Source organism: Denticeps clupeoides, chromosome 20, assembly GCF_900700375.1.
Source record: "Denticeps clupeoides chromosome 20, fDenClu1.1, whole genome shotgun sequence".
NCBI classification, from domain to species: domain Eukaryota; kingdom Metazoa; phylum Chordata; class Actinopteri; order Clupeiformes; family Denticipitidae; genus Denticeps; species Denticeps clupeoides.
Genome location: NC_041726.1, coordinates 7,999,008 through 8,017,128, shown reverse-complemented (window position 1 = coordinate 8,017,128; position 18,121 = coordinate 7,999,008). Strand labels below are relative to the sequence as shown.

The following is an 18,121-nucleotide window of genomic DNA, read 5'->3' as shown; positions in this document are numbered from 1 at the left end:
CGACTGACATAAACATGCAAAAAAAAAAAAAAAAAAAAACAAGTACCACTACGTGTTAACAAATCAGTGTGTTGTACGGAACTGGAGATCCCGTATTTTCTCCACGTATTTTCGAAACTGGCCAATATGCCCTACAAATTGGGTTTTGAACTAATTCCAAAAGATCGATTTACAAGAGTTCCAAGACGCTCTGCTGAACCTGTTTCTGTGTGTGTGGCGCGTCCACGGGAAAAGACAAACTTCCATTAGAACAGACTGACAAGTGGCAACGGAGTAGCATATTTATTTTTGACCAGATGTCAACATTTAAATACATTTACGGTAGGAACAGAAGAGGCCGAGGGGGCCTTGTGCCAGCCACCTTACAAATACTGCTACATCGGGACGTCAGACACAAAACACTCACACTGTACTCGCGAGTCACGATCTAGCACTCCTCGGGTGACGTGTCTACAAAGTGATGGGAGTGACAGCGCAGGTCGGTGGCGTCGCCGTTGCCTTGGAGGACATCTGGGGGTTGGGCACTATTCCTACAGAGCTAACGACGAGGGGACGTGGAAGTCCAAGATATATTCACCATGAGTTCACGGTTAATGCGGACACGGGTGTGTTCTCCTCCTGGCCGGCTCTGCGAACGGGCCGCCGTCTCGTCACTCATCTTCAGTTGTTGTTCAGGACCCACCATGATGCTGTTTCCAGATTCAGATACACACGCACACGGTCAGTTCTACAACGTTCAGGCATTTTATATCCAATTCATGTAGACATCTTACCTGGCACCAGCATTGTGGTGATGATCTCAGGGGTCTCCAGAAAGTCCACATTGCCCCTCTGAAAGGTCTTACTGTAGTTGGTCTGAAGGTGACTAGAGAGTCAAAATAAAAAGTGGCCATTTAAATTTCTGGAAATTTCCGGGGTGACTATGGGCAATTCCTTCTCGTCTCACATTTTCAGAGTTTCTCGCTCATGGCATTGTACTTGTCCATTTTTATCCACACAGGCTGCTCAGATACTTCTTCAATCTCTGCTCATCTCGTGTTGCTGCCCCCACATAAGATCTTCAAACGCAAAAGAAAAATCTTCCTGTTCAGAAAATGTTTGGACAAAAGGAGCTCTAATGTGCCCTTTCTATATTTAATAAAAAAAGAAAGAAAAACTCTGAGCTGAGCTGCTGGTGACATCTATAGATGAGGTCAGAGTGAACAGAATGAGGGACTTCAATGATGTAAGTTGCTCTGTGAGTGTCTGCTAAATGCTGTAAATATAAACGTGAATACCTGGACTTTTTTTTTTTTTTTTTTTTTTTTTTTACGGCGCCTAGCAACGCCTAGAACTACTCTACTGTCTTCTGGACATTCAGAGATGAAGCCGGATAGATAAACTAGAAAACGACTGAGAGATCGTCTGCAGAAGATAAGATAAGATAAGCCTTTATTAGTCCCACAAGTGGGAAATTGCATTTGTCATGGCAGAAAGTGGATAGAAACGAAGGTAAGAGCAGTAAAAATGTATTTATCCACAGATAGAACTTTTATGACTATTTTACTAATTTACTAAAATGCATTACTAATCAGATGTCTCACTGAGACCTGCGGGCCTTCATTTTTGTGTCAAATCAGAATGTTCAAACGAACGCGCCTGATAATCTGCATGTTGGTGCTGGTAGTGGCCGTGGTCACATTTGTGACATCCAACTGACACCTGTGGACATGGGGTATGTAGGGAATGGAAAGAAATGGAGGCAAAAAGGAGGAGTCCACAGTGAGGAAGTAGGGCGTATGAGGGCCATAATCTGAAGGTTGCCGGTTTGAATCCCGAGCCGCCAAGCTGCCGATGAGGTCCCCTTGATCCCTTGATCGAAGCACCTTCCCCACATACAGGACACATTTCGTTGTGCCGTTTCCTGTGTGGATGGTAGTAGCCTAGTGGGTAACACACTTGCTTATGAAGTGTCTCCCTGTAACTACTGATTGTAAGTCGCTCTGGATAAGGGTGTCTGGTAAATGGCGTAAATGTGCTGTGCTTCACAACCACTTCACTTTCAATCGTGTCTTCTGGGTGTCAGAAATAATTACACACCCACAAAAAGGTCTTGGGCGGGTTGTTAGTTCCTTGTTTAATTTCGGTAAATGCTGAAAATGAAGCTCAAGTTTGACATATGTTCAATAGGTTCCTGGATGTCGAATGTAGGAACACTTACTTCTTCCACATGTTGCTGTGTTCCCAGAACTCGTACAGCATGAAGCGAGATTCATTTGAAAGCCTCTGAACCGTAATGCTGTGGAAAGAAAGAATGAAAGTAATGACTAATGATTCGGTGGAAATTCATCGGGAGGAAATATTTTCTGCCTTCCCGTCGAGCGCGCTGTGAATCTTGTGTGAACAGTGCGTGTGAACAGTGCGCTATTTCTGGGGCCGATGACAAAAAAAAAATCCTAATGTCACGCCATCCTGCGGGCGACCGTGTGCACTCAGAGCGTTCTGTGCCTACAGCACGTCACTAAAGGCAGAATAGAATAGAGGACCTGCTCTAATGCGACCGCTCTTTTTACACAGAGATTAAGCCCCCGTAAATCAGCCGAAAGGAGGGTGTGGAGGGGCATGGCGGGCATTTTCCTTGCATCTCAGTCAGGAGTGTCCGAGGCAGAGGTGCCAGATCCTAAATGTTGAACTATGGTCTGATGGCGATGCTGCGTATTCTTGCTCCGGCCATGCACATCTGCATTTAAACCACACGTCACAGTTTACTTTGTGTGTCACCACGTGTTCGGCAAGGCAACTGAAGCACTGCATTATGGGATCAGTAGTTTGTGTGTTATCACCGTCATATCACTGGGCCATTTTAATAGATCTATATTAAATGATTGTGAGTTTGATGTGTTACATCGTGCATTGATTGGCTGTAAAGCCAAGCCAAGTATGTCTGTGCAGCCAGATTAAAAACAGATTTGTACCTGGTTGTGAAATGACTTGAAGCAGTAAAATAACCGTACATTATGGGATTTGTTGAATTATTGATCATACAGAGGGTAAAATTATAATACAAATAAGATAATTATCATACGTCTGGCAACGCTGGCCCGAGGGCAAGCGGAGGTCACAACACGGCGTGACCTCTCCGGCTTACATCACTGACCACGCCCAGAGACAACAATGAGCTGCATCATGGGAAATCATAAGACTCTTTTATTTTAATTGTGAGAATTAATTGTTGTCTCTACCATTAATCTATTCGCCATCGCCAGTGGTTACAACAAATAGAATACTATATTTTGGTTGGTTGGTTGTACCAAAGTAATTTTTACTATTATCTTGAATCTATACGCAACACTAAAGACACATTAAAAGCGAAAATGACATTGTAATGAAGAAGATGCAGTTTTTTGGACTCACTGAAGGCAGCCCGTCTGGGCGCTGGCACAGTCGATGTACTGCCTGAGAGCCAGACGGAATTCTTCCAGTTCCTCCTCCAGAATGGTCAGCTGCCTCTGCACGATCAGGATGTGCTGATAAAGTGATAAAGTGAAGTGATTGTCACTTGTGAAACACTGCAGCACAGCACACGTTGACACAATGTGTGTGGGGACGGTGCTTTGCTTGGTGGATCGGGATTCAAACCAGCAACCTTCTGATTACGTGGCCGCTTCCTTAACCGCTAGGCCACCACTGACCCTCAAAAAACGTTAGACGGCACCCAGGGTTCAAACCTCTGGCCCGTGGACCGTCCCCACGCACTGCTCCCTGGGTGGCTGTCAAGGCTGGCCACTGCTCACCAAGGGTGATGTGTTAAAAGCAGAGGACACGTTTCGTTGTGTCAACGTGTGCTGTGCTGCAGTGTTTCACAATGACAATCACTTCACTTTCTTTTTCATTCATAAATGAAAATTGACTTGTAGAGAAGGACATTATGTGACAGGTAGACCAGCAGTGAAGCAACAAGAAATGAAGGCCTTGTGCCCGTGGTGAGCTCTGACCTCTCCCGGGATTTCGCCATGTTGTCATTCCCCATAAGAGCCCACTGTGAGACGGGTCCTTCTAGCCCCGCCTCCCTCGGTTACATTATGTAACCACAGCCTTGCATCAGCAAGCTCACACCAACCGTAAACGAGCATGATGATTATTAATCATCATCAAAAGCCCTCTTCCCCCCAACCTGTTACACCTGATACAGGCCCCGCCCACCAGCTCCAGGTGCGGCTAAGTTATTGATTATTACCTCATAAACAAATATGGATTATTCATAACATGCTATCAGTTGAGGGCTACCTTTTCAGTTTGGGATTTTCCATACATTGTTTGCCACCCATCCAAAATATATATTTGTATTGTTAATTACTGCATTTAAGGTGTAAGGAATGTTACATATCAGCCTCATCCAGTAGTACAGAGGCTCTCGCGCTGCCTGGTGTGACTGAAAGAACCCCCGATGGATGCTGAGATTAGACATTTTCTCTGTTTTCTATTTCTCCTGGTTGTATGTGTGATGATGGTGCTGTGTATGTTCAGATACACAGTTCATGTTCTTGATGCACTGGTTGTGAATTGTGATGATGATTAATTGTTGACATTTTAACAGAAGGAAGGTGAGAAAAGTGCGTGCATGTGTGTATGTAGGTATAGGTACGCAGGTGTGTGTGTGTGTGTGTGTGTGTGTGTGTGTGTGTGTGTGTGAGAGAGAGAGACGGTGTTTAAATACAGACATTGAATGTACATTGTGTATAAAAAACGTAGCCTCAACAGTGGTTACTTCTTCACCTATCCTCACCCTTATTTCTTACCCACACACATACATTTTACTCATAAAATATACAAACACACACACACACACACATATTTATACTACGGTTGCTGTAAATTGATGCATAGGTGTCACGTCAATGCTTGCCGGTGGGTGTTTCTGTTGTGCAGGGTGCACAGGAGTGGCAATCAATCATTCTTTGTCGCTCCAGACAACATAGACCCTTAAATAACCCCAACCGACTGGCCAACGTGTTTGGTGACACATGACGTCACCACTGTAAAAGTGACACTGTTGACGTTACCCTTGTCTTTGCACTTGTCCCAAATCTTAATGACTATTAATAATAACATCTGTACTGCATATTGGCTGATATAAAGATGAATATACATCAGATGAGATTTCAGTGATCACATGGTTAAGGATTTATTACAATTGTTTCCACAACTCAGTCAGTTCAGGTGTGGTAAATTCTGTAAGAATACTCTTTTACCAAAAGTAAGACTATTCTAAAAAGTGCCATATAAATACCGACAGATTAAACAGATACCTATTTTTATAATTGTGTTGCATCTCAACCATGTATATACATCCAATACACACTATTCACACAACACAGGGTGCATCTGCCATGCATTTTAACTTTAAAGTAAAAAGCTCCTCATTTGCGATCACTTGCAATGGTTTTAAGTAATGCCACTGCAGCTATGGAGTATGCATAGGTGTTTGTGAGAGGATCCCATACAAAATGGATATACTGTAAGTCTAAAGATTCTTAACTGAAGAGAAGAGTTTTTTTTTATCATGCTGGTAAGTGTGAAAGGCAGAGCGGGAGATGACATTAAGGCTGATAAAAAGAACAACTCTGGAAGAAGTCTCCAGCCCAGCACGGTTTCCTAGACAACAGGCAGCTGCTAGTTGGCTGGTACTGACTTCCAGCGATCGCACAGCACAGAGAGAAGTAAGTGTAAATTGGTTACTGATTTGGTGGCGCCATCCAAGACCTCCTCTTCCATCGGCTCCAGGCGAAGCTCCTGAGAAACGGAACATCACGTCCTTTATTACATCCTCCTATACACTTAAATACACCGACAGGCTTTAACATTAATAACATGGATTATCAAGTCATATTTCAGGGAGGGAACAGTTAGTGCTTGACAAGGACCACATTGTAATGCTGAACAATTGTTCTCAGTAGTGGGTGTGGTCAAGTATGTGACATCAACTGGCACAGCCTGTGTACAAGGGGTGTTAGGAGTGTAGAGAACGGAGGGAAATGGAGAAGAAAGGGAGGAGATGGACGCTGCGCTATACCTGGGTGTGTATAGACAGGAGGGGTATCAAATTGTCCAGAATGAGAAAGTAGTGTGGGCGAGAGGCTCCTCCCCTTTCAAACTTGGTTCTAAAACAGGACTAATGCTAAAATCTCAGAATTTCTTCAATTCATTTATTTAGGTTCATTTTTTTTTTAAAGCACCTTTCCAGGTTGCACATGAGAACCACTCACAAACAAGAACAAGAGCGGCGGGTCTGGGAATACCTTCTTCTCCAGGCGGTCGATGAGCTTCTGAAGCCTGTTGATCTGGATCGCCCACTGGTTGTCCTCCTCATACAGACCTGATGGGAGAGAGCGGACAGTGCTGGGGACCTGGGCTGCTGACCCCGTGAAATGGAATAAACTCGGATGGAACGGTAAAGTCGGCACCGCGTTTGCCTGCAGAGTGGCCGAAGTTCACAGCTCTCCATTACATTCACGAAATGGCGTTGGTATAAATGCCAACATTGTATGACAGGTGGATGAGTAATTTTACACCAAGGCGCATGTTGGACTTTTATAGCTTCATAAAGCACCTCGGTACGAAGCCCTGACATTCAACACATGAAATAGAGCCTCTGCTTTTTGAGAGGGTGCTCCAGGTCTGTCAGCCTGTCGGTTACAACGGCGACAGCACAACAATCCCCCCGACTCTTCAAGCCCCCTGCCTCCTCTTGTGGGTGCAGATGACTGCCCTTTCCTCTGCCGGGCTAAGAATAAACACCTGAATTGACGATGCTGAGCAGCGGGCTGTTGGGAGACAGGCTGTTATTCCTTTGAAGTCTTCGATTGGAGCGTCTTCCTGACCACTGAATCGACAGCGCCTCCGGCTTCACGGGCCCTTGTCTATGAGTGACACAGACACACACGGCGAGATTTTACAAATAGTCGACCCCCACCCCTCCTATACACATTCTCACACACAAAAAAAACAATACTAAAAACAGAAATATGTACGTAAAATGTGTACAATATGCATGTACGTACGTACACGTGCATTACGTTTGTATGTAATATGTATGTATGTACGTAATATGTACGTATGTACGTAATTTTAAGTACGTATATATGTAATATGTACGTAAATGCACAATTCCATTCCATTCCGTATTACAGGTCATGTTATCCCCTCACTTTAGTTTAATATTGAATTTCATGCTGTTGCATTTTCAAAATTATTGTGAAAAAATATTGTAAACAAATGTTTATACATGCTATATTTATATTGTTTATATTGTTTTATATTGACGATTATGATTACGATTACCTACAATGATCATGGCTGATAGTCTGGTGATTACCTATAGTATTACCTTAGATAAATTTGGAAAAACCATGTCTTCATTCATTTCGAATTACACATCTAACACAATTATAGACAAACTCCACTATAAAAATATATTTTGTACAGATATATGATTATTTAAACATCAGGTGATAAGGAAGGTTGTTCTCTTAAATGTAAATCAAATAACATGTATTTGTCCAATGTCCATTTGCCACATTTAAATATGCCTATGCATTTTTGTCTATGCAAATAATGTGCAAAATAAACTAAAGTCTTCTCATCTCCACGGCAACCATACCTCAACCCACCACCACACTCTCACACACATACCATATGCCAGATTACTATCACCTAATTCTATTTTGAGGGAGAGACACAACTTGTGTTCAGCCAAAATGACACCATCCAATTACTGCTCATTAAGCCGGTATAAATAGAGGTGTCTTTTTCCATGAAGAATTGAAAACGATATTTTTAACTGGAGTTGTGGAGCAAGTAGAACCTTTGATTAGCGAGGAACCTCATGCAGCATCTACCCCGACGCTTCCAATTAAAAGCTGAAAGGGAGCGGCGGAGCTCGGAGCTTCATCTGCATAATAAAGCGGTACTCGCAGACAGATCTGGTCCCAGGGTTAGGCATCCTGTTCTCGCTGGTCTGGCGCGGGCTCATGTGTAGGTGTGCATTAGGAATGTCGAAACAAATGCAGCTATTTGTATGTGTTTTTTTTTTTTTTTTTTGGTAACGTCTCATCGTTGGCAAAGCAAGTGCAAATTAGCGAAGCTGACGATGTATCAGGGCAGGTAATTACACCTCAACACCCAGATGCCGGCGTGACCCCGGGGTCACGATTGCAAGAAGCGAGTGTGGCACCCTGGGAAATGACACCGTGAGTGGTTTCATTATTGCCACGCTCTCTGTGGAAATTGCGGAGGCAGGACACCGGGCCGCTGGGAATGCAAATCTGGAGTATTGAGCGCAAAGGATGCTTAATTGATTCCAGCTCACGTCCGACTGTTTCCTCGAGTGAAAAGCAGAAGGAAATTATTAAACACACACACACACACACACACACACACACACATTGATTTATGCTCACTTTGTTCAGGAAGATTAGACTCCATGCCAAGTGACAGTGTTATAAACCACGTAAACGTTTTGCAAATGTTTACCGTTCAACACTGTAGTAACACTGAAGTAATTAACGACTCCGATCACATTCAGAACTGGTTTTGGATGAAAGAGACTTCCCCTATATGGCTCCTCGCACCATCCCTTGAAGAGCAGTGTTGTTAGGACACGTCTGAAACATCTCAGTCTCCAGGAGACGAGCTCCAGAGGCATGGCCATTACACGGCGCACAGATCTGAACGCCAAGAGCGAAATTAGCTTCTGGTTCTTGCCTAGTTCACTTTCGTTCTAGACCTGGATAACTAGAATGAGAACACTATTTTAAGACCAAGGTTGTACATCTGACGTTAACTCTAGGGACCAAGATACACAAAGAAAAGTCTAAGAAGAAGGTAAGAGGAATTTCTAAAACCTCACATTTTAAAAATTAAGATAAATATGAGGGCAAAATTTGACAGATTATGTATATTTTTAACTAGTGATCACAATTAAATCAAAATTCCAGTTTTCACGGAATACTTTAATCTAAAATAGATTCTGAGAAAGACCAAATTGTAACTAGTAGCCGATTAGCTGTCTGCTCTGTTATCATTTTGGCCGTAGCTAGCAGCTAGCGGCTAGCGGCTAACCATAAACGTGGGAGCAGAAAACATTGCCCGTCCTACCCATCTGTTCATTAAATAACACAATTATTTGTGTTTTAAAAATCATATGTTTGCTACAGTATACTGCAGACAGTCTTCTAATATTTTTTTTGCACTGTATAAAGGCACGTTCAAATATTTGCCATACCCTAGTTATGTGTTGTCTTGTGCCATTGTTTGTATTGTATAATCCTTATTATAGTATTGTTTAAAGTGTTTGGAAATATCGTTATTAAAATCACTCTTATGGAGAAAAATATGCCTCTTGTCATAAAAAAAAAAATGAGGCCATTATTATTGAGTGTGAAATTAAAGCAGTTTAAAATCGAAACTGTCCCTGAATAAATGTTGTCAGTCTACGGTCTAAATGTAGTTTCTGTTAAATTTTCCTCCTCTCTGGGGATTTCTGTTTCATCCTCGCACTCCTCACAGAGTCTGCAGTGCCGATCAGACAGAATAGGCAATGGGCAGCACTACTGCAGTCCATTCCCACCGTTCCACACTACACCATGTGTTCATGAAAATATCATTTCATTTCGGCTGTAAATATCACTATAGGCTTAATGCATTCATCACTCGCCGCCTTCCAACACGGGACGTCAATCTCAGACACACAACAGATCTTCCTGCTGTATGACAATACGTGTCAAAACTGGAAGTAAGGCTATCTGAATTATACTAATATTGGACCGTAATTAAGCAGACGGGGGATTCTAGGCATTTTGAAATGAGCGGACAGCCACAAGCCAGAAGCCACTGTAAAGGCCGAAGCTGGAGATGGAAGCAGCCTAGAAAGTGCCAACTGACGCATAGCTTTTTATTTTAGACTTTTTGGTTGACTTTCAAATCATGAGGAAATTTCTGATCATGCAAAGCATAAGTGCAAAATATAGAAAAGCTGTTACCATGATTCACAGATCTTCTTGCTTAAATGGGTGATTGGTAGACTTTTGTTATGGAAAACATGAACGTTTATTAGAATTGTAATTGCTGTAATTGCTGCACGTGCAATTACACCCAATTTCATACATTTAAGAATGAACACATACAGAGACATAAAAGACACGTTGAGTGAGGCTCTGAATTCTACATTTGCATGGCTATTCTGAGCATCCCAGTTGCGTAATCAGGTATTACTGGGACCCGTTCTAGGTGCACAAATGTGCCCAATGTGTTATTAAGCATAACACATAATTTGACTGAGAGGTTGAAAGTGTGTAATTACACAGAATTACAAAGAATACACACAGACTATAATCAAAATCATCTATGATTCATTCAGGCTTTATCTGTGAATTTTAAAAAACATGTTTCAGATTCTATAAACAGGCATACTAGATTTGAAAAGTGACCATGATTTTTTTTATTTTTTTTCGCATCTGTGCTCGTATGCATGCTAGCATGAAGAGCTACATCAGGATTCAGATGCTGTACTGTTTGTCCTAGACAGGCTGTAATTTCATGTTTATTGGGTTAAAAGAAGTTACATCACATCGACATCACGCCTGGTCTCAGCTGCGCTTCCTGCACCCTACAGACCAAAACCCACGCAGTCATGCAGGTGCTTTAACAAAAGCCAAAAATAAGATGCTTCTCAGGGTGCAGCTCTGACAGAAAGCCCCTCCACACTCCTTTCCTATGAGTCACGGACCCCAGTGATGAATGCAAAGTGCAGAAAGTCTTTTTTGCATCAGCGGTGTGGGTGGGCGTGTCTGCCATGCAGGGAGCACAGGAGCGGAAACCAATCACTGTTTCTCACCTGTTACCTCAGCTTGGCCGTACTAGCATGCGCTGAATTAACATGCTTGATTTGACATCCGTAATATTGATATAAAATGAGGTCTAGTCGGTTTAGTCCAAAAAATTTTTGTTTTTTTTTCTATTACAAGTATGTATATTTCTGCTTGAGTGAAGGATGTGTGGATATTTGTCATAAGTCAAGATGGAGGAGTGGACAAGTGTATGGACTTGCCTCTCCTGACGGGTCTGCTCGGCTGTGGTCTCCATGGCACACTCCAGGGAGCTCTGAAGGGACTGCAGCTGGCTGGTGGTCTCCTTCAGCAGGAAGCGTGTCACAAATTGCTCCAGATGCGTGGACTCCTGGTACTCCTGTTAACCCAGCATGGTTCATACTCCATAATTACATCCGTTTTGACCTGATGTCCTCTAATCAGCAGGTCTTCTGCTCATCAGTGCACAATTTCTGCTTCAGCAACAGTAGTGTGGATGCAAATATTCTGTCAATGTACACACTGCCATTCAAAAGTCTGGATGCACCTATTCTGTGGCGGTTATGAGACGAGCCTTTTTGATGGAGCCTTTTTGAAAAATCCAATGCAAGAAACATATTTAGTATTTGTTGTATCAGGAGAAAGTGAAGTACATTTCATGAATCAGATTTTTTCTCTTTTCATGGCTGCTTTGTTCACTATTGTCATCATCAAAAGCCGCTTGACAAGAGAATTAATAAGAAAATGTTCAGTATAAACCTTCAGGACTGTTTGAAACCATCTCCGTTGTCCAACTTAAGATGGTGGAGAGAGGACGTGTGAAATGCTGCCCTCACAGCAAAGCTTTTTTGTTTATTTCATAATCTCACATGAATGTAAAAAATGCAAGGCATTTTTAGGGGGCATCCTTTTGTGTGTATAATTACTTAGTCGTAGTAATTAGTAAGTGTTTGTTTGAAATTGTCCATGATAACTCAATTTTAACGACCTTCCATAGAACATAAATTGTATTCTGCCAGGTGACTGATGGACACTAAAGCTAAATTGAAGGGAATTGCTGGAGGCAAAACCACGAAACTGGATATGATTACACATTACTGAGCTGAAAAAATTCAAATCATGCATTTTTTTCCCATAACATGAGCCTCTTTCAGAAGTGTGTGTCAATTCAAGACCACACAACCAGAATCAGAATTGAACAATGAGGTTTTTAAAGTTTCACATTTCACTGCAGCACAATGAATAGACATTTAGCAGGCGTGTGGGGACGGTGATTTGCTCAGTTCCACCTCGAGATTCAAACCAGCAACCTTTCTGCTTAGGGGTCTGTTTACTTACCCGCTAGGCCACCACCATAATGGTAGCATTGACCTTGACATGGATCAACTATATTACATTTTACACTTTACACTACAACAATGAAAAATAATTAATTTGTAAATGACACTAACTGTTTGAAATCAACTTAATAACCATAAACCAGTTTTAAAATAACAAGACTTTGAAATGAGTGGCATCCATGTATATAAAGGCAAAATGTAGAAACATTTTGCATGTGCATGTCTAGCACTATTGCATGTCATGGATTATTGGGCATATTAAAATGACAGAATTGTAGACGGTAGCTGGAAAGAGCTGAATAGGCCCATTATCGGAAGCAATTAGTCTTTGAGTGCCAACAGAAGGCAAGTCTGTCAAATTTAAAGCTTCACTGATGATATTTTCAATGCAGCGGAAAACAGTAAATAGACATGGCCAGATTCAGAGTTACGAGATTCCAGTCTGGAGCATTTCACAATCCGGATTTTGGATCATATTTTAAAAGATTTGACCGTTAAGTCCAGTCCGTTTTTCTTCCCTCATCACTAACTAGAGAACTACGTTTATGAATTTAGAACTGAAAATATACTGTGACTTTATTCAGATATAGAATAGGTGATGAAATGTTAGTCTTCTTGTTAGTGAGCGTGAATCCGTCAGCCATGAGACGACCCCGAGCAGGCTGCCAGACGCCAGTGACGGGAAGGTGACCTTTAAGGACGGAGGTGTGAGTCACAGCGTGGCACAAATGGCCGTAAACAACACGCCCTTTAATAAGCCGCTCACATCAGCTTTGTCCCTTAGCCTCATGCTGCCTTCTTGAGCAGCTACATACAAAAGAGCCATTTTGGGCCAGTTCAATCGGGGGGAAAAAAGAACCTTTTAACCTCGCCCTCGCCCAAGAAACGCAAGCTGCTTTCCCACCAGAAATGTTTACTTTCTAAATGCAAAACCCCATAACCCTGTTGGGAGAGTTGCAATCTGGCACCTGGTTTCCAGGCCCTGTTTCCAGTTTCTCGCAGGAAACAGTGGAAGTTCTTCAACTGTTCGTTTCTTCTGTGATCGCCCCGAAAGAAGCACTTTACAGATAGAAATCCAAGAAGCCAATTGGGACAGAAATGACAAAGACTGGGACACAGCTGGTATTCGAACCCGTGACCCCAAAGTGAAGGAAATCAGATGGAACATTTTTTTTTTTTTTTTGCATTTGGAATTCTCTCGGGCTTCTTAAAACTGCAGTGCTTGATGTTAGCCTGAGGGACGGCACACACTGCCGCATCTGGGTCTCCTGCAAATTCTGTGCCTACGTAAAAAAAAAAAAAAAAGAAAAATCCAGGCTTCCTTATGACTAATAGCAATCTCAAAAACATTAGCAAGTGCTCTTCAAAAAAGAAAGCAGGCGATGAGGGTGGAGGGGGGCTGGGGGCGTGCATAATTTTCTGTCAAGCCTTTATTTTTCCCCGTGTAGATAAATTATGACTCACCGCAGGGTCCCTGGTTGTTTTGCATTAAATGCGACATAAAAAAAGAGCTAAAACACACGTCTTCGCTCCACGCCTGTTTCCCTCCATCGATGTTTCTCTCTTCATAGAGGCACGTTCTGTGTTCTAGATATTGTGTTCTTCTATGTCTTCATCATGCTTGCTGTGTGTTTGCTTTTCTTGTGCTGCTGTTCGGGTCATAAACTTGTTGGATAAAAATTGGAAGTCGTTTCATGGATTTCGAGCGATATTAGGCTCTGGTGAAAAGAGCCACGCCCATTTTGGTGATAATTTCAGTGCCCGGTTCTTCGTGGGCAGGGTGTTATTCCTTGCAGACGTGGGCATGTGGAGGATTAAATTGGATATGGGCTCCTGCGTGGAGCATGAGAGGCGATGCGACAAGAAAATTAAAAAAACTCTTCCTCGCATTTGGTTCTCTGCCCGCAGAACGTTCCTTACCTATTCTCAAGTGTTGCTATTAGTGCAATGGAGTTAATTGCATCTGTTCGTTCACCTCAGTGAAATGTGACCGTGATTGTACAAAATAATTCTTTTTTAAGGTTCCGATGTTTTTACCTAAGGGGAAAAATAGAGGAACAGCACAATAATGCTGCACAGCTTCAATAATGCTTAATGAAAATATTCCTATGCTGCACAATCAACAAATCTATCTATAGCAGCAGAGTTTTCCTGATTTACATCCACAGGAAAACCTTGACAATGGTCCGTTTTGCCTGATTAAAGGCTGATATTAAATCCAAATGGGGCTGGACACCCACAATTCCACACTGTATAGCAAGCTCTGGTTTATAATCAAAAGGTTGTGAGTTGCCACGAAATTATTTTGAAGTAATTAGAAATGTAAATGCTGTCATGGAGTCATGCGTTGGTTTATTTCTCATGAAATATCTTTGGGGGGTTCTGACTGCAGGTTCCCGGAGGGATTTTTAAAAAGGATAGAGCAAAATAACTCATCGTTCTTGTGGTGGTGGCCTAACGATTAAGGAAGCGGATGCATTTAACCCTTCTCAGAATTGAGAAGGGTTAAATGCAGAGGACACATTTTGTTGTGCTGTGCATTGCTGTGTATGGCAAAATGTTGCTGAACCTCATGTTTTCTGATTAATGTGACCTGCTGCAGAGTCCAGGGAGTCTAATCCACAGTGATTTTTACCCCCGTGGGGTCTGCAGGATAAACGGAGAGCACAGACGGGTCCGCCGGCACGTGAATGATTGAGCGCTAATGACAGATTTCATGTCCCCTCGGGTTCCCGAGCCAGAGTCCTGTCACAGTCTGTAACTACTGGATTCCTGCTCACCTTCTTAGTCTTGTCCATGGCTTTCAGTATTGAGATGTTCAGGTCCTCCAAGGCAGCGAGAACGTTCTCGTACTCCCCGAGGTGCTGAGAGAAATACTCTACAAAAAATAAAACACAGATAAAACTTTTAACCATTAAATGTCAACAGGCATTAACTTGACTCTAACACTGTAAAGAACGATTATGTTCCTCACCGCATAGTTCATCAGTGTCCACGTTGCTGCAAAATAAACGACGTTGCATTATTTCAGACGCGACCACAAACCATTAGCAATTTTATTTAACAGCCCTAGTTCAAGTGATTGATTTTAATAAAATATCCAACCTTAAATCCAGTGCCCTAGGGCTGGAAAATATACTGAAGATAGATTGATTATCTGAATCCAGTATCAGCAGAACTGATTACATGATAAATAACTGTGATTATATATTATAACAACATATTATGGTGCTGGGTCGGTCTCTCCCTATTTTGTCTTCACATGAATATCAAATAATTAATATCAGGACACCTGAGCTGAAATGGTGCTTCTGGAAATAATATTGGAATTAAATGAAAAATGTTCCTCTCTCTCTCTCTCTCTCTCTCTCTCTCTATATATATATATATATATATATATATATATATATATATATATATATATATATATATATATATATATACACACATACATACACACACACACACACACACACACACATATATACATATATATATATATATGAGAGAGATAAGGGAGGAACTGAAAGTCATGACACTGAGTGTCATTGTTACTCTGGGCAGCGTATCAGTTGAATATCATACTGCAGGATTCTCTGAAGATGGTTTGGTTAATAGTTTTGGAGTATGTGACAGTCATAAGTTCTACCAACAATGGAGCCATGTCTGATACTGATGTGTAAACTGGTGAGAGTCTAAACTCTTGTAACAACACAGTCATTTATTCCTCTCTGCACAAATTCTGGACCGGGTCACATTGATCTGCTTCTGTTTTGGTTTGTTTGTCATTTTATGATGTAAAAGCCCTGCTTACACCTGCGGTCAAATTAGTGTACATGCCTTTGGACTGCAAGAGGAAACCGGAGAACCTGGAACCTGGAGGAAACCCGCGCCAACGCGAGGAGAGCATGTAAACTCCGCCCACACAGGGTCCGAGCCGGGACTCGAACTCACAACCTTGAAGGTGTGAGTCCCCCACCCTGCTTGTAACACCTTGTTCTTAGGCAATGTGTAAAATGCAGTGTGCACCCATGCCCAAACAACACACACACACACACACATCCAACCCCTATAAAACAGGGCATGGGTATCTGCGGAGGGCACTGCTGCCATGGAAATGAGAATGACTGGGAATCATTCAGCCAGATGACATGCAGTGCGTGCCGCTTATATAACGGCAACATGCAAGTATGCTCACACGCCTTTAAAAAAATATATAACACGCAGTAAATGGTTTTGTCCAAAAGTTGATGGACACTCACTCTGTGTTGTGGGTATCGATGGTGTGGAAGAGCTCCTTGAGTTCGTCTCCTGACAGGACTCCGTCTGAGAAGTAGGCCTTAAACTCGTCGAGGGACAACTTTCCGTCATCTGAAAGGAAGAGAGGGGCCGGTGAAAGAACGCGGCTCGTGCAACACAGAGATGAGCAGAAGTGGGATCTCTGGAAGTGAGACAGCTCCTGCATGTGCGGCTGTTCACAAGCAGGGACATGTGACAGTCGTGAAACCCCGGAGCGTTGTTGGTAAAAATTCTCACTTCCTGAGTGAATGAAAATCAAGCCAGAGCGGGAGAGAGACAGTCACCCGTTACCACAGTAACAGAGGGGACACCACCACATGCGAAGCACTTGAGACACTGTGACATTTGTTCAGCTCTCAACTAGGAAGGAGCTAAAACATCGTCCGCGGCGAGGGACGTGCGGCCGGTCCAGTGTTTCCATGACGACTGAGCAACAGCATGCGGGGAAAAAAGTAGCAGGCGAGCGTCTCACACAAACACACACCAGTCACCAGACATGCAGGTGTCAGGTGGCACAACTTCGAAAGAGGGGTGACCGGCACAGGCTTACCATTTTTATCTGCCCTCCTGAGTATCTGAAATGAGAAACAGACAGGAAATGGTCAGCATTGTTCGTTTCTACTCTGTCTGATGATGAGGACACGTCTCCGCCGTGAATTATTCATATCCAGCTCTGAAAAAAAAGAGACACGATCAAAGGGACATTGATGGTAGAAGTGCTGGCTTTGAACCCAGAGTCACCTTGCCTTGGAAATTGGCGCCATTGAAGAATCGGCATATAATTACCCCACAAGCAGCCGCGGGACACACTAAATAAACATGAGAAACCCACCCTTTGGTGCAGTAGATTAGTAAGTATGTATGTGACTTGTTTACTTAGTATTTAGCATGAAATTCCAAAAAATCAGAATGTGCAGTAGATGTCTTACTATGATTAAAAATATTGGTGAAAATGTTCTCCACCCGACCCTTCTGCTATGAAATACAGAAGATGCAATAAGTCTACATGATGTTTTTTTTTTAATGGATAACGTGTAAAATTAATGTGAAAAGAAACATAGAATCTGTCATCACGACTAACGACTAAAGGTCGCCGCTGTCACCTGACTTCGCTGGCAATGAACAAATATATTCACATTTTATAAAAAAAAAAATCATAATGCTGTTCCGTAAAAGGATTATTATTTAATGAGGCTGGAAACGTGGTGTGTTCGAATATTGTCGCAAATACCACAGTTTCATATCGTACTTCTAAGACAATAATGCGAACACTGTTCGTTTTGGCTCCAATTGTGGAGTTTTTCCATGTGTTTCATGCCTAGTTTTGAACTCACGTCCAGGAAGATGGACATCCCCTTCTTCAGCTCCATCGGAGTGCTGGCCTCGTCCGTGCAGTCCATGGTCCCCGGGACAGCTGCGTCTGCGGCGGCTCGTGTGCGTCTGGCCAGCGCGAGCGGCGTGTCTGGCGTCTCCGGGAGCGCGCGGCGCGCCACCGCGTCTTCGGACCTGAGGAGGCGTTTCTGGTTTTGGCTCGTAAACGTCTCTGTGACAGAGGAGTGTGGTGGACGTTGTCCGGGCATTAACAGAAATGTGACTTCAACATCATGCTAAATAAATCAGCAGGTTGTAAAACGACCG

The 18,121-nt window shown here is 42.7% G+C and overlaps 1 protein-coding gene across 3 annotated transcripts; it reads right to left on the bottom strand.

Moving 5' to 3' along the window:
* Nucleotides 1-267: 267 nt before the first annotated feature.
* Nucleotides 268-18,114, bottom strand: necab1 (N-terminal EF-hand calcium binding protein 1). 3 transcript variants are annotated; one of them, XM_028964256.1, is made up of 13 exons: nt 17,818-18,112; nt 17,034-17,058; nt 16,447-16,552; nt 15,159-15,184; nt 14,965-15,062; nt 11,087-11,223; nt 6,778-6,899; nt 6,279-6,355; nt 5,719-5,772; nt 3,394-3,506; nt 2,201-2,278; nt 774-865; nt 268-689 (listed from the first exon to the last, which is right to left on the bottom strand). In XM_028964256.1, the coding sequence occupies exons 1-13, from the start codon at nt 18,061-18,063 to the stop codon at nt 661-663; spliced, it is 1,203 nt and encodes a 400-aa protein (XP_028820089.1). In that variant the 5' UTR covers nt 18,064-18,112; the 3' UTR covers nt 268-660. The 3 variants fall into 3 exon arrangements, with proteins under 3 accessions (XP_028820089.1, XP_028820088.1, XP_028820090.1); XM_028964255.1 differs by having other exon boundaries at nt 16,447-16,555; nt 17,818-18,111; XM_028964257.1 differs by lacking the exons at nt 268-689; nt 774-865 and adding an exon at nt 880-1,058 and having other exon boundaries at nt 16,447-16,555; nt 17,818-18,114.
* Between the last annotated feature and the right edge of the window lie 7 nt (nt 18,115-18,121).

Bases quoted from the DNA above. Each gene is read 5' to 3' on its own strand.
- necab1 (XM_028964255.1), bottom strand. From the start codon at position 18,063: ATGCCCGGACAACGTCCACCACACTCCTCTGTCACAGAGACGTTTACG. The intron at 16,556-17,033 runs GTAAGCCTGTGC...TCTTCCTTTCAG, and splicing joins CAGGAGGGCAGATAAAAATG to ATGACGGAAAGTTGTCCCTC. The intron at 11,224-14,964 runs GTGAGCAGGAAT...CTGGGTTAACAG, and splicing joins CCATGGACAAGACTAAGAAG to GAGTACCAGGAGTCCACGCA.